This window comes from Nicotiana tabacum, chromosome 6, assembly GCF_000715075.1.
Source record: "Nicotiana tabacum cultivar K326 chromosome 6, ASM71507v2, whole genome shotgun sequence".
In the NCBI taxonomy this organism is placed as follows: domain Eukaryota; kingdom Viridiplantae; phylum Streptophyta; class Magnoliopsida; order Solanales; family Solanaceae; genus Nicotiana; species Nicotiana tabacum.
In genome coordinates this window covers 76,153,307-76,176,368 of record NC_134085.1, presented here as the reverse complement: position 1 = coordinate 76,176,368, position 23,062 = coordinate 76,153,307, and the positions used below count along the sequence as shown (strand labels likewise).

At 36.4% G+C, this 23,062-nt stretch overlaps 1 protein-coding gene across 1 annotated transcript; it reads right to left on the bottom strand.

Moving 5' to 3' along the window:
- Window positions 1-16,243: 16,243 nt before the first annotated feature.
- LOC107785062 (cytochrome P450 90A1-like) lies at window positions 16,244-22,357 on the bottom strand. Its single transcript, NM_001325393.1, is given in 8 exon segments — window positions 16,244-16,355; window positions 16,440-16,570; window positions 16,695-16,801; window positions 17,072-17,150; window positions 17,244-17,330; window positions 20,759-21,013; window positions 21,099-21,248; window positions 21,827-22,357. Coding segments are annotated over 8 exon segments (1,452 nt in total).
- Window positions 22,358-23,062: the final 705 nt, after the last annotated feature.

The window sequence follows — 23,062 nt, the reverse complement described above, 5'->3', positions numbered from 1 at the left end:
AGGAACATCCAAACATAAAGATTTCCTAACTAGATTTCCTTCATCACAACATTCCTGAAACTTTTTCCACCTAGCAGGAGACTGCCTGATATATCTCACTGCTTGCCTAATACGTTCAATAGACACAATTGATTCTTTTATACCATCCTGAACAACAAGATTCATAATATGAGCCATACACCTCACGTGAAGGTGCTTACCATTCATAGAATTGGTCCCCCATTTAGTTAACTTCTTAGAAAGCTCCTTCACCGTTACATCATTTGAACTAGCATTATCAACTGTGACAGTGAAAATCTTTTGTAACCCCCACTCTTTCAAACAATTAACAATACTATTTTCCATATCTTCCCCCTATGACTAGAAATTGGACAAAAGTTGACAATTCTTTTATGCATTTTCCATTCACTATCAATCCAATGAACAGTAATACACATATAATTTATTCGTTGTAAGGAAGTCCAAGTATCAGTGGTAAGGCAAACTCTCTGATCTTTAAAAAGCTTCACCAACTTACGTTTTTCATCATTGAAAAGATCAAAACAGTCACGAGTCACAGTTCTACGTGAAGGAATTCGAAAAAAAGGTTGTACAACTTTCATAAAATTCATAAAACCTTCCTTTTCAACAAAGCTGAAAGGAAGTTCATCAACGATCACCATACGACACAAAGCCTTCCTACATTGTTCTTGATCAAATTTCCAAGGAACAACGGCTACATCACCCTTATTACCCCCCGGAATAGGGTTAAAGCCTAGTTTTGATTGACTTTTTGCAACATCTAAAGGCATTTTTAAACACTTGGCCATATGTGTAAGGAGTGATTTCGTACCATTATCTTTTGAATCGGCAAAATATTCTCTTTTGCAATGTTTACAAACACCCTTTTGATTTCCTTCCGGATCAATAATTTGGTCGAAATATTCCCATGCAACAGACCTCTTTTTTCTTTGTTTTTTTGCTTTCGATTGAACTGATTGAGATTGTGATGTGGCATTTGAATTAGAAGCTCCACTTTCACCAATCACCTTATCAATCATGATATTTTCAGCCATGTTTTTGTGTCACTGTGAATTTGATTTAAAAGAAATCAAGTAGCGAGACAACAAAATCTTAAAATGAAACATATATAACTACATATTTAGCTTAAAATCTTAAAATGAAACACATATTTTTTTAATAAATGCTCAATACTTGGTATGTAGACAGGACACAATTTGCACAATATGTGATAGTGCACCTGAGACCAAACAATATGTTATAGTATAAATCAGTATAGTATGAAAAAGGAAACCAAACAATCAGTGTAGTATAAATTCAAGAAACCAAACATTTTAGGGAAACTAAGACCAATCAGTCTTAGTTTGGTCCCGCTTCTGCGTCCTTTCGATTTCCCATTTAGTTAACTTCTTTTGTAACCCCCACTCTTTCGAGCTTCATAAAAAAGGAAAATATGCAAAAATTGATTTCTAAGATACCAAACTAAGACGAATTCAGAAATGGGATATGAAACACTAACCTTAGTGCAACGCTCTGCCGGAAAAAGATATAGAAAACTGAGTTTTGACGGGCTCAGTCGTGTGGGCGTGACTGCGTGAGTCATGAGGCAGAGAACTGGTGAGGGCTTGACTGCTTCAGCCGTGTGGCAGGTGGCGGACTAGTAGAGAACTGGGTGAGGACTGTGGACTAAGGGCTTGACTGACTGACTGAGCCTCAGTGTTTTGATACTGAAGGACTTTTCCGCCTTAGAAATGAAGGACTCTGAGGGCTTGAGCACTGAGGGCTTGAGCTTAACTTGTCACTGAGGGCTTCAGCTTAACTGAGGAGTGTGGAGTGAGGACTGAGGACTTCAAGGCTCAAGCACAGGAAAGGAAAGGAGTTAGTGAGGCTGTGACTGTGAGGAGGCGGACAAACAGACTAATGAAAATGAAAGTATGAAACCCTAGTATTATTACTAGACTAAAGGGTATACTAGTAAATTAGTAAACCCTTATTGGGTTATCGGTTTACCCAATAATAGATTTGATAAACCGAGCCCGAACCGATAACCCAATAAGAAATTTGTTTTAACCCGTTACCGAACCATTAGCCCAATAACCCAATACCGATAACCCAATAAGTAATTAACGGTTCGGGTTATCGGTTTTACCCGATATATGCCCACCCCTACTGTGTATATATAGTTTGAAAGCAGGTAGCAAATAAGGTAAAAATCAAAGTTCATCAGTAATTATGGGGACTTAGAATCAATCAGTCGTGAAATCAAGGTAAGCACTCCCTTTAATTGAGGAGTCAACTTCAAATGGTAATAATCATGTGGCAAATAAGGAAGGAAATCGTATAAGGTTGAGCACAACAAATAAGGAAATATTTCCTGCATAGTACAAGTACCCAACATGTAATAGAGGCTAGGTTCAGCATATTTCAATCAAGGAAAAGACTTAAGAAATCAATTAATAGCATAATTGACCGTAGAATAAGGTCAGCAAATATTTTACAAGGTTAAAAATCAGTAGAGATATCATGCGAAATCAGTGAAAGATCAATCACAAAGACTCAAGGATTCAAAAGTAGAAAATAACACTGATTTAGCACAACTTTATAAGAGCAAGCACATAGTAAGCAAAATCCAGAACTCTAAGAGGTTGAGTAGGACAAAAATCATAAATAAATTAGGGATTCATGTAGAGCATATTCTGAATTAGTAGAATAAGCATGATACATGTAGGAGAAGTGAAGAATCAGAAACGTTAGTGAATAAAATAGGGTAAAATCACACAATAGGCAAGGATAGCCATAATTAGGAACCTTAACAAGCAATCATAGGGTAAAATCACAGAATCACAGAAACATATAGATTAACTGAACACGTTATCAAAACAAAACTCAGAAACCCAAGATTAGAAGTAATAAATTAGGGTTTTCAACATAGGCAAGTTGAACAGGTAGTAAAATCATAGAATCGGTCAAAATATGCAAGAGATAGAAGTTTAAACATAAAGAATCGGTTTAAACAAAGTTTTAGAAGAAGTTCCGAAAACCCTAATTTGAGAAGAAGGTGAAAATACTTTGAAATCGATGATTCTTGTAAAGAGTTACAAGGATAGTGTAAAACATCAAAGAAACAGACTCAAATCATTTAAAAATCGTACAAATCTAGGAGATGTAAGCAAAAATTAGGGTTTCAGAAGAAACCCGAGTAGAGATGAAAGAACCTGTCTAAAATCTCAAGGATCGTAACAAGTACAACATGATTTCGCTTGATATCATACTGAAGTAGCCAAGAATAGACCAGATGGAAAACTCTAGATGCAAGTCAGCGTGGCCCAGGGCCCATGAAGGCCTTAGAGAAGGCGAGCATGGCAATAGAGAAGCCATTGGATGCTTAGGAGTTGAAGGGAGATCACCGGAGAAGACCGGAGAAGGGAGTCAGTGTTGAAGAAGCTAGGGTTAGGTTGAGGGGTTGAGAGAGGAGAGGAGATGAGATAATACAGAGGCGGTAGATTTAGGAAATGAGATAGGGTTAGGGGGTCGTTGGAATAAAAAATGGTAAGAACGGACGAGGGCCATTGATCTTTTAGATCAACGGCCAGGATTTGATGGGTCGGGTAGGCAGGTTCATGGTTTGGGCCGGGTGTTTTTAATCTAAAATTGGGCTGGGGTTGGGTTTAAATTGGGCCACAATTGAAATGCAAATCTGGCTATATTTTAAATAGCCAATTTTCCCTATATAATTTATAATAAATGATAAATAATTTCTAAAAAATAATTTCATGTACAAAAATAATTTAATATAGATATTTAAAATTTTAAAAATATAGGAGATCAATTTTGCGTTGTAATTATACATTAATACATTAATGGGGCTAATATTGCAATTATATGCAATTTAGCTTTTAAAAATGCGAAATACAATTATAAAAAAATGCATAAAAATATTTTAACCATATTTTGGCATAAATATAGAAATTAAATGACTAAATTACCACAACAATAATTTGTGGGATAATTATTGGGGATTTTATGAATAAAAGTGAAGGAAATAAATCAATTTAAATCCTTAAAATTATGGGAAAAATTATAAAAACCTTGTGCATGCTTATATATGCATGTATATGCTATTTTGAAGGTATTTATGCATATAAAAATATAGGGAAAATTAGGTATCAACAGATGTGCAACGAGATTTGGGCACACATGTCGAGATGAGTACAACATTTAATCCCCAGACGGACAAACAGTTAGAGCGAACTATTCAGATATTGGAGGACATGTTACGTGCCTGTGTTATCAATTTCAGCAGTTCATAGGATAAGTTTCTACCACTAGCAGAGTTTGCCTACAACAACAGTTACCAGTTGAGCATCTAAATGGCTCCTTATAAGGCCTTATATGGGAGGCGATGTCTTTCTCCGTTTGGTTGGTTTGATCCTGGGAGGCTAGGTTGTTGGGCACTAACTTGGTCCATGATGCTTTATAGAAGGTGAAGTTTATTAAGGAGTGGCTTCGCACATTGCAGTCTAGGTAGAAGAGTTATGCTGATCGGAGGGCTTGCGGTGTGGCATTCATGGTGGATGAGAGGGTTCTGCTAAGAGTATCGCTTATGAAGGGTATGAAGGGTGCGATGAGGTTCAGGAAGTAGGTCAAGTTGAGCCCTCGATATATTGGCTAGGTTGTTTGGCATTAACTTTTTCTATGATGCTTTGGAGAAGGTGAAGTTGATTCTGGAGTGGCTTCGCACAGCGCAACCTAGGCAGAAGAGTTATGCTGATTGAAGGGCTCGTGATGTGGAATTCATGGTGGATGAGAGGGTTTTGCTTATAGTATCGCTTATGAATTGTTTGATGAGGTTCAAGAAGAAGGGCAAGTTGAGCCCTCAGTATATTGGCCCTTAAGAGATTCTTGAGAGAATTGGTGACGTGGCCTAGAGACTTGTATTACTACACAGCTTATCCGGAGTTCACTCGGTGTTCCATGTTTCCATGCTCCGGATGTATTATGGTGATCCGTCACATGAGCTAGGTTTTATCTTAGTACAATTGGATAAGGATGACCTGTGTTGAGGACCTGGTGGCTATTTTTGACAGGCAGGTCATTTATTTGAGGTCAAAGAACATTACATCGATAAAGGTTCAGTGAAGAGGTCAACAGGTTGAGGAGGTGACTTGGGAGACCGAGCATGATATGTGGAGTCGATATCCTCACCATTTTGGCACTTCAGGTATGTCAATATACTCGTTCAAGGACGAACATTTATTGAAGAAGGGGAGAATGTAACTACTCGGTCGGTCCTTTTGACTATTTTATCCTCGTTTCTCCTATTTGATGCCTTTCTTATGTGTAGTTGTAGATACGTGATTTGTCGAGGTGGTTGGTTTAGTTTCGGCGAGGTTTTGGAGTGAATTGGGATAGTCCCAAGGTTGGAAGCTTAAGTTCTAAGAGTTGACTGAAGCTTGACTTTTGTGTAGACGAATCTGGAATAGTATTTTGATGGTTCCGACAGACCCATATGGTGATTTTGAACTGGCGTATATCCGGATGTGAATTTGGAGGTCCGTAGGTTCAGATGGTGCTTTTTGCGAAAGTTGGGAAGTTGAAGGTTTGGAAGGTTGTTAAGTTTGACTGGGAGTTGAACTTTATGGTATCGGATTCGGATTTTGGTTTCGGGAGTTGGAATTGTGATGTTGTGTCATTTAGGGCTTGCATGTAAAATTTGAGGTCATTACAAGTTTATTAGGCTTCTTCGGCATAAGTTTTGAATTTGAAAAGTTCATTAGTTTCCTTAGGCTTGAATTGAGGTACAATTTGTGGTTTTGAAGTTATTTGGGGTGATTTGAGGCCTCGAGTAGGTATCTATTATATTTTGGGGTTGGTTGGTATGATGGGACAGGGTCCCGGAGGCCCCGTTGTTGTTTTAGATTATAATCAGAACATTTATGGATTTGTTGGCATTGCTGAAGACTATGATCTTCTGGTGTTTTTGCGTCTGCGGAGGGCTTGGCCGCAAATGCGGAGCTGCAGGTGTGAAGGAAGAGGATGGAAGAGGAAGTCCACAGATGTAGACCATGGTGCGCAGGTGCGTAAATTCTTCCACGGAAGCGGAGCCGCAGAAATGGCTTGGGGTCCACAGAAGCGTGTAGACGAGAAGTTTGTCATTTCTGCATCAGCGATGGTTTTTTCGTAGATGCGGCATCGCAGGTGCGACTAAGTAGACCGCAGGTGAGGTTTTGTTGGGAAGTTTTATATTAGAAAGGTTTTGTTATTTCTCCCATATTTGGAGTTGTGGAGCTCAGCTAGGGGCGAATTTAGAGTGCTTTTCTTCACAATTGAATGGGTAAGTGATCTTTACTTACTTTTGGTGTTAGATATTGATTACCATTGATTATTACACCTACTTTACGAGAATTCAAGGTGAAATATATGGATTTTTTACTATGATTTTGGAGGGTGAGACTTGGTGATTTGAGGGTCGATTTGAGGTTGGAATTGGATGAAAAACATATATTCGAAATGTGTGGTTTTTGTTTGGTTCTGGGGTGCAGGCCCGGATTAACTTTTTGAATTGACATTTTGATTTTAATTAATGATCGGGTTCCGGAATTCCTACTTATATTCCATTTATAGATAGACCATTAGCATTGGATGTTTAGGCTTCGGTCAATCGGTTTGTGAGGTTAGATATTTCGGAGTACAGCAGAGTTCTTGCTTTCGTAGTCCAACTGTCTTCCACTTGCTTTTCCTTAAGGACATGGTGAAACACAGTGATTCCAATGAGGTTATAATTGGGGATGATAGGTATTGACAATGCAGGGTCGGTTCCGTGTTTTAAATGTAGATGGGTTGCATGAGTGGATACTTGAGGAGGCCCATAGTTCGCGGTATTTCATTCATTTGGGTGACGCGAAGATGTACCAGGACTTGAGGCAACACTATCGGTGGTGGAGGATGAAGAAGGATATTGTTGAGTATTTTTCTCAGTGTTTGAACCGTCAGTTGGTGAAGTACGAGCATCAGAGACCGAGTGTCTTGCTTCATAGGCTTGATATTCTGGAGTGAAAGTTAGAGCGTATCACTATGGATTTTGTAGTTGGACATCCATGGACTTTGAGGAGATCTGATATTGTGTGGGTTATTGTGGACAGGCTAACCAAGTTTACACACTTCATTCTAGTCATGACTATCTGCCCTTCAGAGCAACTGGCTCGCATTTATATTTGGGAGATTTTTCGGCTTCATGGTGTGCCAGTGTCTATTATCTTAGATCGAGGCACGCAATTCACATCATATTTTAGGAGATGTGCAGCGAGAGTTGGGCACACATGTCGAGATGAGTACGAAATTTTATCCCCAGACGGACAAACAGTCAGAGCGTACTATTCAGATATTGGAGGACACATTACGTTCCTTTGTTATTGATTTTGGCGGTTCATAGGATCAGTTTCTACCACTAGCAGAGTTTACCTACAACAACAGTTACTAGTTAAGCATCTAAATGGCTCCTTATAGGGCCTTATATGGGAGGTGATGTCTTTCTCCGTTTGGTTGGTTTGAGCTTGGGAGGCTAGGTTGTTGGGCACTAACTTGGTCCAGGATGTTTTGGAGAAGGTGAAGTTGATTCAGGAGTGGCTTCGCACAGCATAGTCTAGGCAGAAGAGTTATGCTAATCGGAGCGCTTATGATGTGGCATTCATGGTGGATGAGAGGGTTCTGCTAAGAGTACCGCCTATGAAGGGTGTGATGAGGTTCAGGAAGAAGGTCAAGTTGAGCCATCGGTATTTGGTTAATTTGAGGTAAGTATCTTGCCTAACCTTGTATGGAGGAAATACCTCTTAGGTGCTAATCCTAATTGTTGATTTCTATGATGTGATAAGTGATGTGTACATGATGTGATGAGTATGTATTAGGGTACTATGTGTGGTTTTGTAATGACCCGACCAGTCATTTTGAAGTTTAGCGTCATGTTCGGTGCTTTGAGATCTTGAATAGCTTCGTATGATGTATTATGACTTGTGTGAATGGCCAGTTTCGGTTTTCGAGTGATTCAGATTGATTTGAAAGTATGATTCCCGTTTTAGAATGATTCTCAAAGTTTTGATGATTTCGTTAGGTCCTGATAGTGATTCTCAACTTAGGCGTATTCCCGGGAGTGGACTCAGAGACTCCTGGGTTGATTTGGCACTTTTTGGCGAAAGATGGCAATTTGAAGGTTTATGAATTTCCTAAGTTTGTCCAAGGATTGCTTTATGACTATCGGGTTCGAATTTTGGTTTTGGTACTTGTAATACGTCCCTATGTCATTTGGAACTTGTATGCAAAATTTGGTATCATTCCGAGTTGGTTTGATAGGAATTGGACACATGGTTGTGTTTCTAGCAATTCTTGAAGTTCATTGTGATTTTTATGTGTTTTGGTGTCTGATTCGTGATTTTGGATGTCATTTTGACGCTTTGAGAGAGAAAGCGAGTTTGTATGATGGTTATGTACTTGTGTGAGTGTTTGGTGTAGAGTCTTGGGGGCTCAGGTGAGTTTCGGATGTGTTCCAGATAGTTCTGAGTGAGGTTCAGATATTTGCTGGTGTGATGTTCTCGCATTTGCGAGTAGATGGTCGCATTTGCAAGACATTTCTCACTTTTTTGAATCTCGGGGGAACTGGGCATGTATCGCAAATGCGATATGGGAGTCGCATTTGCGACTCTAGGCTATCTGCTTTTGCGAGGTTTTGTATCGCATTTGCGATAGGTAGTTGGGGACTGGACATGCCGCATTTGTGATCATTGTATCGCATTTGCAGACTTTATGTCACATTTGCGACTTCTGAGGGTTTGGAAAGGTTCGCTTTTGCGAGCAATGTGTACTCAAGGTCACAAATGCGACATCTGCAGCTGGTTATATATTGTGTATTTGGGGACTTAGCTTCATTTATCACATTTTTAGTCCTAGACTCGGTGGGGGGCTATTTCGAGGAGAGATTTTCATACAAAACTATTGGTTAAATGATTTTGATCAATTTTTTATTATATAACATGATTATTTATGAGATTTAACATGTAAATTATGAGATTTGAAGTTATTTTGGAGATTTTGACTATGTCTTGAAAAATAAAAATTTGATATTCGAGAGTTTAATTTGACTCGGAATTGAAAACCAAACAAATATTTGGACTCGTGGGGATATGGGTAGTCAAGATCTACCCTTCGATCAAGGTTTTGACCGGCGAGCCCCGGGTTGACTTTTAAAAAATTGTGTAAAGATCTTGACTTTATTAATTGCAATTGGTCTCCCTTGGATTGTTTGATGTTATTAAGTCGGTTTTGATTAGATTTGAGCAGAGCGGAGGTGAATTTTAGAGGGAAAATATTTTTAGAGTATTGATTGAGGGCTTTTGATGTAAGTATCTTGCCTAACCTTGTGGGGGGAACTTTTCCGTAGGATTTGGTCTAATTGCATTTTTTGTACTATGTGAACGACGTGTACATAAGATGATGAGTATATACAATGGCGTATATGTGTTGGTTATCACCGGATTTGACTCGAGGTTTCTCTTATTGCCTTATTTTGATTGTGAGATCTCTACATTGCATGTTTTCTATTGTGGATGATTACTTGAGTTCATATTTCATGTTAGAGATTATGCTTTAGGATTTTATTTCCTTAATTGTCCAAGTTGGGCGTTTGTGAAATTGTTGCTATTTGGGTTAGTTGAATTTATCATATATGTTGAACACCCAACCTTTTTCCCTTATTGATTATCCTTGTGCACTGCGTTGACAGATTTGTGAGTTGATGTCTTAATGAAAATTGTTGGTATGTTGAGTTGTTGTGATTTTGGCACACGTGGACTTGTTAAGCGGATTGTCGGGGTATTTGCGCAAGGTTTCCGCTATGCTATTATTATTATTATTGACATAGCACATACAATGAGACAAGACCGGCTCTATGTATATATCAGGTTTGCGCATGTGACGAGACACGATGGGATAATTATTGATGCACGTGTGGCGAGACAAGACGTGCATTTATTTTATTGTTGCGCATGCGGCGAGACAAGGGGGCTATGTAGGGTTAACATGTGATGGCCTGGAGGTATTTTATTTATGAGGTTAGTGTGGTGGTATGACTTCTTTTCTGTGTCATGCATTACATATATTGTTGTGTTGTTTCCAATGTGCTAATCTGTATCTCTGTCATTTACTTTAGTTGCTAAGGTAAATTTACCTACGTGGAGTTTTAATCTCATATTTTGTTAAATATTTGGTGGCATAACAGAAAAAATAAAAAAAAAGAGAGTTATTAGCATGCATTACATTATTTGATTCTTGATGAATTTCTCTTGAACGTATTATTGATAACTGACATGGGTTGTGATATACATTGTGGCAGGATGTCTTTGCCATGTGTTTGTGGTATATGTCGTGGAACGAGTTTTTTGTCGTGCGGTTGTGGTATATGTTGTGACACAAAGTCTTTGCCGTGTGGTCGTGATATATATTATGGCATGAGGTCTTTGTCATGCGGTTTTGGTATATATTGTGGCACGAGGTCTTAGTCGTGCGAGTGTGACCTATATTGTGGCACGAGGTCTTTGTCGTGCGAGTGTAACCTATATTGTGGCATGAGGTCTTTGTCGTGCGAGGGTGATTGATAGAGTGGGCATGAGCTGCCATGTGTGTAATTCTATTAGATAATTAATTATCTTTGGTTCGTGATATTTTTCACATGTTATATGATTAGTGAGCGTCTTAACTTGAACCTCGTCATTACTATACCGAGGTTAGTCTTGATATTTACTGGGTATCGCTTGTGATGTACTTATATTATGCTTCTATGTATTTTTGTACAGATCCAGGTATCTCAGTAGAGCTTATGACTCCGTACAACTAGTTTTTGAAAAAGTATAACTATTGTTCAGTTCATTTATGTTATGTTATTTATCAGTTTATAATTAATAGTTAAGTTGGTTATCTCTGCTAAATATAATCATGTGTCAGGTTTACCTAGTCTAAGAGACTAGATGCAATCACGATCCTAAAGGTGGAATTTTGGGGTCGTGACAGGTTTTGATTAGAATAGACCATAGGCTATTAAAATACCTTAATGTGATAATGAACTTTATAAGAAACTTGTGAGATCCCTTTATGACTATTTGATCATGATCATTTTATTGACTTAGCAATTTGAGGAAACTGTGGTACCATTGTTGTGATATTGTGGCACTTGGCATTATCATTTTTATGGTACCATGGCACTTGTGCACAAGTTGAGCAGATTGATTGGGGGTGTTAGCACGAAGTTTTTGGCCGTGCGATTGTGTCTATTTTTGTGCACGTGGGGCAAAATAAGGGTGACATTATCTCGGGTTGCCCACGCGGCAAAATAAGGATGGCTATATGCGCATGTGGCGAAATAAGGGTGCATACCATTGTTATGTGCATTGCAGCGTAATAAGGGTGACATTTTGATGATGCTATGTGATATTTCCGGGTGTCTTCTTATTGTTGTGATTGTGTTAAGACGAGGTTGATATTTTATTCTCATAATTATTTTTAAAAGCTTACGTTTTGCAATTGCCTGAGTTAATGGCCGTATTTGACATTTTATCACATGCCTTACCTCTATTTGATGTTTCATGTCAAAGATGAATTTTATTACACTGAGTTGTTATTACATGTTCTAAAGGGATTATGATTATTATTTTCATTTATATTTCAATTACCAATCTTCTTTGATATATTTATTATACAAGTTATTTGTCTAGTGAGTATCAAACTACTTGAACCCGTCACTACTACATTGAGGTTAGTCTTGTTACTTACTCGGTACCGATTTATAGTGTACTCGTACTATATTTCTGCATATTTTTGTGCAGATCCAGGTACTTCAGATCGGGCTGAGCAACAGTGAGGCTTTTGGTACACCGGAGACTTCAAGGTATCCTTGCATGATCCGACAACATGCCTCGAAGTCACCCACTTGTTTTAATTCTAATGTTTATATATTTCAGAAAGCACTGTATTTACGGATATTCCTGTGTATTCAGTTAGAGCTTGTGACTATATATTACCTAGATCTGGTGAGTTTTGTTGAGTATTGCCGTTGTGGCTTGTATTACTCTTATTTCACATTTTTATTAAACTTTTTTATGTCATATCATGTTTTACTGTTTTAAATAGACGTTAAGTGTTAGGCTTACCTAGTTTTAGAAATTAGGTGCCATCACGACTTCTATAGAAGATTTTGGATAGTGACACGACCCGTCTCCCTTTACCCTAGAGTGCGAAATTTCTAAAAAACTTGAAATACATGATCTTTGGTTTTCAAGATGAAAATTCATGATATTCGTGAAGCATTATCGATAAAAGTCATAAAATATTTATTATTGTCCATCGATTTTGTCTCTATTAGACCACAAACATTAGAATATATGAAATCAAGTATATGTAATTTTCTTTGAGACAATGTCTGAAATGAGACTCTATGTTGCTTATCAAATAAATAGTAGGCACAAGGTTTTACCATCGTGGCTTTGGCAAAAGGAATTAGTGATTTCCTAGCAAGAATCTGCAATTCCTTCTCGCTCATATGGCTCATTTTTCTAAGCCACAAATCTATAAAAATCTCCTCAACATATTTCTGTGTTTCGCCTCTACAACGTGCCACAAGAAATCCCTTTGCAATAACCAATAATCTTTTGGTGAGTCTCCATTTTTAATTTGTAAAATAGTTCTTGTATCCATCTCGGTTGCAGGCTATTCCTAAGATCAAGTTCATCCGCAAATCAAGTATATGCCTCACATTATTTAGAACCAATATTCATTCAACACTTGTCTTAATACAAATGTCATTTATCCCCATAATTTTTGAGCAACTTGTGTTATCCATTCTCATAATTCGGAAATAGCCTGCTACATATATGTAAAAAGATCTCTAAATGGTGTGCCATAACAAGACGTTTTTTGTCAACCACCCATTCTGACTCTGGACATGCCATGTGCATGAATTCCACTTCCTCATTTATGAAAAGAATAACATTGTCATTATTTTATACCGTGGCATTTGCATTGTTGTCATTCTTCTTTACCTTTGGCCTTCCTTGGACTTAGGTAATCTCTTCCGAGATGATCTGGTTGATCAAAAATGTAGCAATTTCTGTCTATTGATTTAAATCGATTCTTAAACTTCTCATAAGCTCAAGATTTACCATAGTTGCTCAAACCCCTTTGATGACTCCTGACTCTACCTCCTATGATGAGAGCATGTCCTGGATTTTCAGGCTTTTTTCTTATCTTCTCATTGAGTAGAAGAGCCGATGTGATATTCTCCAACGCAATGATGATCTTACCGTGCATGATGGTTGTTGCCAAATTATCGTACGAAGATGGAAACGAGTTCAAAAGCAAGATGAATTTATCTTCTTCCTCGATTTTTTCTACGAGGCCGACAAGTTGTGTGATCACTCAGTTAAACACATTTAAATGAGACAAAAAATTTGTACCTTCACCCGTATGTAGTGCGTATAACTACTTAGGTATAATTTATTTATCAGAATTTTGGACATGTATAGACTTTCCAACCTTGTATAAATTTCATCCACAGTATCTTCATCAATGATGTTATTTATCGCGCCATCTAATAAGTGCAACATGATCGTACTAGAAATCTTTTATCCAAGTCAACTCAATCCTCAAGTCTCGTGTAATCGGGCTTTTTGGCATCACCATCTAATGCTTTATATAATCCTTGTAGGATGAGCAGATCCCTCATCATTCTTGCCATGTTGAGAAACCACTATCTCCATTGAATTTCACTGCATCGTACTTTATTCTAGATATTTTCTTACTAAGTATAGTACTATCGATATTGAATACCATTTTTGTGAACGAACAGAACCTGTGCTCTGAAATCAATTGTGAAAGTAAATATGCTACAAAAATAATATCCACTATAATAAAACCGAGATACTAACATAGCACCAAGATATGTAATCAATAACAATAAAAGAGTGACAACGACACTAATATTTTTACGTTGAAAATCCTTCTAAATAAGGGAGAAATTCACAACCCCAAGAAGAGCAACTATATCAGTATAGTAAGGAATTTATAACTTATAGGCCTGAGTAAAATACTCCAAAGACCACTATAACACTCAAAGATATAATCGTCTTTTGATATTCTCACCTTACAATAATATCACTCACTCTCTATTTTTCTCATGACTATTTTCTCACACCTTATTTGTGATACTTTGCTCTTAATGTTTGGTGTGTTGAAAATGAATGAAATGATGATCTATTTATAATGGAACATTATTTCGACTGCGATGATATAGCTCCCCGTAAAATATAAACAGGTATCTAGTAGTAGATTTTTTTTATCAAAGTCACCTGCCATATCAGTATTTGTGTAACCCTTCAAGAGTAGATTACATCCTCTAAATACAAGCAGTTTCTCGTAGTACCTCTCAGGTACCTTTGTATTCACTTGATTGCATGCAATGTTTTTTTTTTCTCCAACTTTTAAGAAACCTGCTAACAACGTTCTGCATGATAATATTAAGTCTGGTGCATACCAATGCATACATCAGACTTTCGACTGGTAAGATAAGAAACTCTAGCTATGGTCTCATTAGTCCAGTCACATGTGGCATAAGATCCTTCTCAGCTTGTCTAACTCAAGCCACATAGCAGCATATTCCATTGTTATAGGATGTATCTTTTTGCTCAACTTTAGATGATTAGTAAAAGGTGTGCTAATGGACTTAGTACTAATTATGTTGAAGTGTTCCACTACACGCTCAATGTACTTTTCTTGAGATAGCCACAACTTTCTATTTTTTCATTCCCGAACAATCTTCATCCTTAGAGTTTGTTGTGTTAGGCCCATGTCAAACGACCTGGACAAATCTCCCTTCAACTTGACAATCATCTCTTTGTCTTGTCCTACAATTAAGATGTCATCCTCATACAACAACAAAATCATAAAATTGTTGTAAGAAAATCTTATGAAGTATACACATGGATTTGAAAAAGTCTTTGTTTATGTTTGACTTTTCATGAATGAGTCAAACTTCATATACCACCTCCTTGGTATCTGCTTCAACTCATAAAGGCTCTTATTCAATTTGCACACCATATTTTTTTTCCAGCTATTTCAAATCCTTTTGGCTGCTTCATATAAATCCTCTTCTAAATCTCCGTGAAGAAATCCACATCCAACTGCTCCACTTCAAAATCTAGACTAGTTCCTAAGCCCAAAATTATTCGAATATAAGTCATTTGACAACATGTAAGAAAATATTATCAAAATCAACAACTTTCTTATGTTCGAAGTTTTTTTACCATTAATCGAGTTTTGTATTTGACCAACTTGTCATTTTTATTTTTCTTGAGTAGAAAGACCTACTTGCACGTGAGGGCCTTTTACCAATTGAAAGTTCGACATGTACATGTCGTTTTCCTATAGAGATTTCATCTCTTCTTGCATGACTTTCATCTACTTATTCTTTTCTGGATGGGATAAACTTTTTGGCCCCCTCGTCACTGATGAGGACTTAGGAAGAAAACTTAGATGATTCTACCTTTTGCCCTTCTGATTTCCTCAAAGTTTGAGATTGCCTCTCTATTGAAAGTTTCGCATAATAGACCTGCCGCTAGATCTAGTTGCACAGTGCTCTCTTGCTAGATGCTCATCTAATAATCTACACTTAAATTTATGTCCAGTATATATTTAAAGTTATGTGTTCATATTCACTTGTATTTATTATTATTTTAATAAATTTTTACACGCATTTGAAAGTACATCTTGTAACCATATACACCCCTAGCGCACATCTCACCCGTCCACATAGCTAGTATGCAGTTTCATAGCTCGCCTTTGGCAACCTATGAAATTGCTTACATGCCGTTAAACAGACTTGTGTTCATTTACATTTGGAAACCATTAAGTTTTCTCTTAGTTAGGAATCTTAGGATTCATGAGGAAGGGAGCAGGAAGGTGATAAACTGGTCTCTGCTGAGAATTTCCTGCCCTTTACGTTATAACCACTAGCTCAAAAAAATAAATAAACCAACAAATAAAATCTTCCTTCACTTCACTACAAAATAATTTAATTTCCTATGTATATGCTCGACCTATATATCATTGTCTTATTTAATTTTCATGCAATTTCATTCACTACCACTTTGCTTCCTACAACCTTAAGTGCCTTTCTACTCCTCTTCTCCTCTCTGCTAACACGGATGCCTCATTCTTTACATGGGTCAAACAAGCTTCGACGTTGGACGATAATTGGATATCGCTTCTGCATCCTTGTCGTCGGGAAGAAAACTAATTTATCTGGTTCAGCCGGTACCCAACTGTAAAGCAAAAATTTGCACCAACAAAACCATCTTTACACTTTGTGTTTGGAAAGTGATATCGACATAGCAAGGCGAACATACCTATGACGAGTCACTAAGTGGTGAAGGAAAACACTGAGCTCTACTCTAGCAAGCTCATAACCAGGGCAACGCCGTGGTCCTCCGCCAAATGGAGTGAATACATTAGGTGAGCTCGTTGATCCTGCATTGCTCTGTTTACAGAAGTTTTGGTAAATGTTTATTCATGTAAGTCAACGTTTTACTTTTCTTTATTTTGGTAACAGGGGAGTTCAGGTAGAAAGAGTAGTAAAGAGAGATATGGACATAGTGACGCACCTGCCACCTCCACGGATCGAATGTACGGGCATCTTTGAAATGTTCATGATCTAGATGAACAGCTCGGAAACAAGCAAAAACCTTCCAACCTTTTGGAATAGTATAACCTGAAAGGATATCATAAGACTCAATCAATTAGATAAAGTACCAAATATTGATCATATGAAGAACATAACCATGGTCTTGTCATGACTAAACAAGTGCATATGGTAATTGAAGTAATCATAGGCCTGGTCGTCCCCCAAATTAATGACATTAGACGAGAATACGCTATTGATGGCTATTGACATTGTGACACAGTCATATCGGAAGTGCCACGTTACACACATTGAGAGGGAAATCGCCCCTTTTCACCAACAAGAAGACGAGCATCTTACCTTTGATATTGATATCGGTCATAGTTCTCCTGAATACTCCGCTAATTATGTTACCTACTCGTAGAGTTTCATTAACAACCTGAACATAAAAGCATAGGCGTATATCATGAGGGCTGAACGGATAAGAAAATTTAAGCTAAATAATAATGAGTTTGTTAAATAAAGCACTTACACATTGAGTGAAGGGCATGGACTTGTAGTCTTCCCACAGTAGAGACTCAACATCACCTTTTCTTAACCTGATCTCTTCGTGCTCCTCCTGCCAAAACAAGTTTTAAATATAATCAATAATTCATCTTCGCTAAGTTCTAGGCTAATATTGTGTTCAAAAAAGATATTATTTCCTCCTCCTCTATTAAATAAATACGACTCAATTAGCAAGCGTAAAAAGTCTGATAGATTATTGAATTTCAGTTGGTATAGGCAAGTTGTTAAAATAATGACTTGAAAAGCGAGAGAATAAATTAATTAATGCTAAAATATCAAACCATATTACAATTATAAAAAGCAAAAAAAGGGACTTGAGCTTTTAAGGATAGAGTAAAAAAGAACAAAGATCAGAGTTATTGGGATGAGGTAATACGAAAGGAAAAGTTAAAAATGGTGGGCATGTGGCTGCAATTAACACACACAGAGCAGACAATAGACTCAACCCTCCTAAGAAATTAGGAATCAGATTGACAAGTCATCTAAGTTAGCCGTGGTTCAAGTTCACCAATATGCTGTCAACTTTTTCTGACTTCTAATTTGAAAAATCAGCATACACCTTTTTCCTAAACTCTTTCCCTTTTTCAACTTACAATAGTCTAAATCAACTATTGCTCTTATTTGAGAGCGCACGAGCCACAAAAGATTTATAAAACTTGTGATTTTAAATATATTATAATATTTGTGTGGCTATAGTTCTATTAAAACTTATGATCTTAAATATGGCTATGAAAACTTCATCTTTTTTAAATGAACCAAAAAGAAAATAAGTTTACATAAATTTAAAGGATATGCATAAAAAATTCATAAAGAGAATCCTAGTGGAACTAATTAAAAAGGTTAAGAAGCCATAAAAGAATTAATCAACTTTGCAAAGACTAAATAAAAGTTTAGCTTCTATATAGGGGCGAAGCAAAGATTTGAAATTAATGGGTCGAAATTTTATTTTTTTAAGTTATTAAGTTCTAAATTAATAATATATATTTCCTCAAGAAAAAACAGAGCTTGAACCCAAATTACTAAGTTCGACCAAACTCGTAACCGGCGTGCTAGCTCCACCTCTGCTTCTATACACTAGCAATATAAAAAATACTTAGGCACTATTATATCATCAAACAAATAATTATATGTAACTGCACATAATAAATTATATCAACATATATATAGAAAGACAATAGGTTACAACATGTAAAATTGATGGTTTATGTGTAACTAAATAACCCAATTTATTAGATAAAATATTTAAAGAGAAAATAAAAAGACAAACGTAGGCGTGCAAAAGTATGTTCAGGCTTTAAGGAGAAGGCAACATCATTTTGTCCAGTGGTTGTATCCCTAGTTATCCAGTTTTTTCCTTTATTCTACAGAGCATAGACCAGATGCTACTGCTTTTCTCTGACTATTCTCCTCTTTACCTGACTACTTTCACCCCTAACTTTTGACTATAGGTCACATGTCTTAGTACATGTAAACTATGCTCTCCATTGAAAAATTAACAACTATGTGTACCACTTTACATGACACATTCAAACAATTTTTTAATACAACTTTCTCTTCAAATATTTTAAATTATTAAAAGTTGTAATTTATATTGTCTCCGTTTTTACGTGATACGTTTGAATTTCAAAAGTCAACTTTCTTAGACCGCAAATTTGGACATAAAATTTCTAAGTTTTTTAAAATAAAATTTACATATTTAAAACTACATAAAAAGTATTATAAGTCACAATAATTAATAATTCAGAATATTTAAAAGGAAAATGAAAAAAATAATAGTAAAAAAAAACTCATTTACCTCTTGAAAGTTGAATTGCATCACAGAAATTGGAACAGAAGGAATACTTTTATCTAATCTACTCAAAATTTATTTTAAATAGTTTAGCATGTTGAACTGAGTATCTAAATGGGATAGAAGAAGTATTTTAATTAACAAAAGCGCCTTGCTCCTGCACCAACAATTAATGACACATACTTACAATTTATGTTATGTTCTATTGGTTAATATAAATATTAATAATAAGGTGGACATATGGGAATATATGTTAATGCGTCAATTCTTTTTTGTATTTCAAGTAAAAACACATTAAAGATTTCCAAGTTAGGCTCGCAAGGGTCCAAAATGCATTCGATATCCACTTATCTTTTTGGGTTGTGTTGTGTCACATAATACCAGCAATTACCAATAAAATAATACATGCAAATTAAGATAAAGTAATGGGGCATATTGATATTTCTAGAAAGGGTATTGGATTCAATGTGGTATGTGGTATGAACTTAGATGCACGTGTGATGTTGATATAACAAAGAGTCTAGCTAGGGACACATGGGGCTACCGAACAATCTTTTTTCTTGAGTATACCAATTGCCAATCTCTCTACTTTGTCGGCCACAAAGGCCATTTTATGAAATTATATTCATTTTTTGGGGTTTAAATATTCCTAATTACATGCTAAACCTTTTATTCCTATAAAAATTAGCTAAAAGATTCGTGTATCTCATTTTGAATTTAAATATATAATAAGAGTAGGGAAAAGGTCAAACTGAAACATGCATCCAAGGAACATAGCATATGACGAAGTATTTTTTTTTTCTTTTACTAAAACTGAAAGCGAGTGAATATATTGAAATAAAAAACGAGGAATTGGAGGAAGATTCGGATAGAGGATCACCAGCTGAGAGAAACAAAACCCCTCCCCACCCCAAGAAAAAAATTAAAGAAAAATATACTTTAGAATTTAAAATATTGGTTTACAAATTAAATAAGTTAAAAGGTGGCGCGATTTTAGTTTCTTGAGTACTGAGTCTAGCAAAAGGTCAATAAAGAATTACGTAGATCAAAGGTTTTTGGTTGTAAAGGGAGACTGCCATTTTCGAGAATATGAGGACTTTAAATTTTGGGGGAGAAATTATTCCTTGGGTTTGTACTGTGTGGAAATTGATGCCAAGTGTATTGTTGTAGGCGGCGGGGAGCGGGGAATGTGTGGAGATCCTGCTTGGATGAGAATTTAGATAAGAAGATAATTCATCTACTATTGAAGAAGAAAAACAAGACCAACATGTGGTAGCAACTTTAGGGTCCACTACGCAAAAATTCATCATTATTTAGGTCTCCATAGTTAATTCTATTTTATAATATGACTCTTCATCTTTATGTGTTCAAAAAGATGGTTAATTTTTTTAGATTTAACATTTATTTAACTTTAATATGCTCATTTATTTTTAATAACTGTGACATGACATTTTATTTATAATCATGGTATTTGTGCCAATTTAAGTGCACCTCAGCAAATTTCAATGAGAAGAAATTAGCTGTTTAAAATTAAAAAAAATAAGACCTAATCCATTTCATTAATCAAGTGATCACCGTACCACACAATTGAAGGAAAAATGACATATATATTTAAGATTGTAATAAATTTCATATATCTAATCTAACAAAAGCTTAATATCATGAAAAGAAGAGAGGGAGAGAAAGAGCACCTTGAGGAGGGAAAGAGCATGGGGTGTCTCAGTGAGGAATTTGACAGCAAGGGTCATAATAGTAGACGTAGTTTCATAGCCAGCGACAAGCAAAGCCAGCATAAAATCCACAATTACCTCATCTGAAAATCCTTCGACGCCGTCCCCTTCAAACAAGGCCTCCAACATATCATTCTTTAATCTCTCTCCTCCTCCTCTCTCTTTCCTCCTCTCTTTTACCACTAATCCCAACGCCTCCGCCACCTTCCTTCTCGCCTGAAATTGAATAACAACCAATCATTAATTAATAGGAGTAGTATATTCTCCAAAAACACAATTATATATATAATACTCCACTTACTTGAATGGCCTTGCGGTAGGTAGAAGAGAAGAAGGGCAAAGGAATGGTGAAGAATCCTTCAATCACAAGCATGTACTCTTTCATCAGCTTCTCTGTCCACTCGCATGGATCTAAACTCATCAGTTGCTTCACTGTTAGATTAAACGTTATCTGCACATCCATCACTTGTTAATACTAATGGAACCTTCTAACTTTAGATGAAAACTAAAGGCATAATATTAAAAACGAAGGAGAATGATAACATCACATTCTTTCTGATGGACATGCACATGTGGTTTTATGCTTTCGTGATAATTACTACCACATACCATATATTGCGCCCCTGTCTACTTATTACATGCATAATACTACTCCTTTGGTGTACACTAAAGTTAGCCCAACTTATGATATACGTACCCCACCAACACCAAGCATATGAAATCTGACTCATCTATCCATTTCTTTATTCTCTAACCCATGAAAACTCATTTCTCCTTTTTTGCTTGGCATGCGCCGCTTACATCTTATTCGTTGAATTACAAAAATCGACACTTCCCTCATCTTTTATATTTGTGGTATTTGCAAACTCATTTAATAGCTTAATAAAAAAGAGTATTTCACTAAAATAATACACTTATCACTCTCTTTTAATTGAAATTTTTATATGCCTTTTTGGAATATTAACAACAAAATTTTAAATTAATTGATTTTTTTAAATGAAAAATATTTTGTAGGACGATATAGATTACCTTCTTGGCCTCCTCCATGAGGAAGACACGACCGGTCCAGGAATCCAAATTAAGCCTAACCAACCGGTCTATATCGGCCAACAAATGGTCCTTAAGAATAGAAGAATTAGCAAAACTCATGGTCAAAGAATGCATTCTTTTGTGAAGACTGCCTCTCATGAGCAACAGCGAATGCTTCCCTAGCAAATTCTGTAAGGAACTCGGATAACTAGATTCGAAGAGCCGGCCTTCGTTCTGCAAAATGAACCGGTTCGTCTCCGCGTCAGTCGAGAAAACCGTCGGTTCACCAAATATATGGGTGGTGAAAATATTGCCGTATTTAGAAACCCGGTCATCGATGAACGGTTCAGGGTTTTCGGTTTTGTAGGCGGAGATTAGCTGGAGGGTTTCTCCGATAAAAGGGAGGCCGAGTGTTCCCGGAGGGAGACGGGTTTTACGGCGGCGAAAATGGGCGGCCGCCGCTGCCCGGAGGAGAAGAAAGGTGATAAGGGAGATGGAGAAAGAGAGGAAAAGATAGATAATGAAGTCCATGTTTAATTTGTTGTGTTGTTTTTCACATAGAGAAAATGGTTTATGGGTGGCTTCTTATGTAGTAGTAGTAGTAGTGAGGGAGTGAAGGGTGAAAACATGGGAAAATGAGAAATACAAGGTTATTAATGGAGAAGATAGAGAGAGAATCTACCATGAAATCTAGTCTAGGGGAAAGAAAGAGAATGTGGAGGGGTGGATCAAGGCTTGGGATGGCAACACAGGATATTTTTCCTTTTTTAGTGGAAAGACTTTTTAATACTACTATTATAATGTTACTTATTGTGTGTCCTCCTTTTAAGGTTATTGATTAATCTTTCTATAGAAACCAATCCATGGTTACATTTAAATGACCTTATGATATAAATTCTCTTCCAATTATAACCCAGTTTTCCTTTTTCTCTATCCTTTAATGCAATTTTCCATTATGTCCTTTTCCTTTCCTGTTTTATTATAAACTTGTTTTTAAATTTTAAATGGATGATTTTGTACTAGTAAAAATAATGAACTGTTTATTACTAACATTTTCAATAGAATAGCCGAGTAATCAAGAGATCACCAAAATGTACTAGTCACAAACTTAACGCAATAACGTACAATCAAATTTTAAATTTTTATTAATTATGTAAGCTAAGATTGTTATTTACATTGAGGCAATACGTAAGTTAATAAAGTTAAATATTTTCATGTTTTATTTCTTTGCAGATT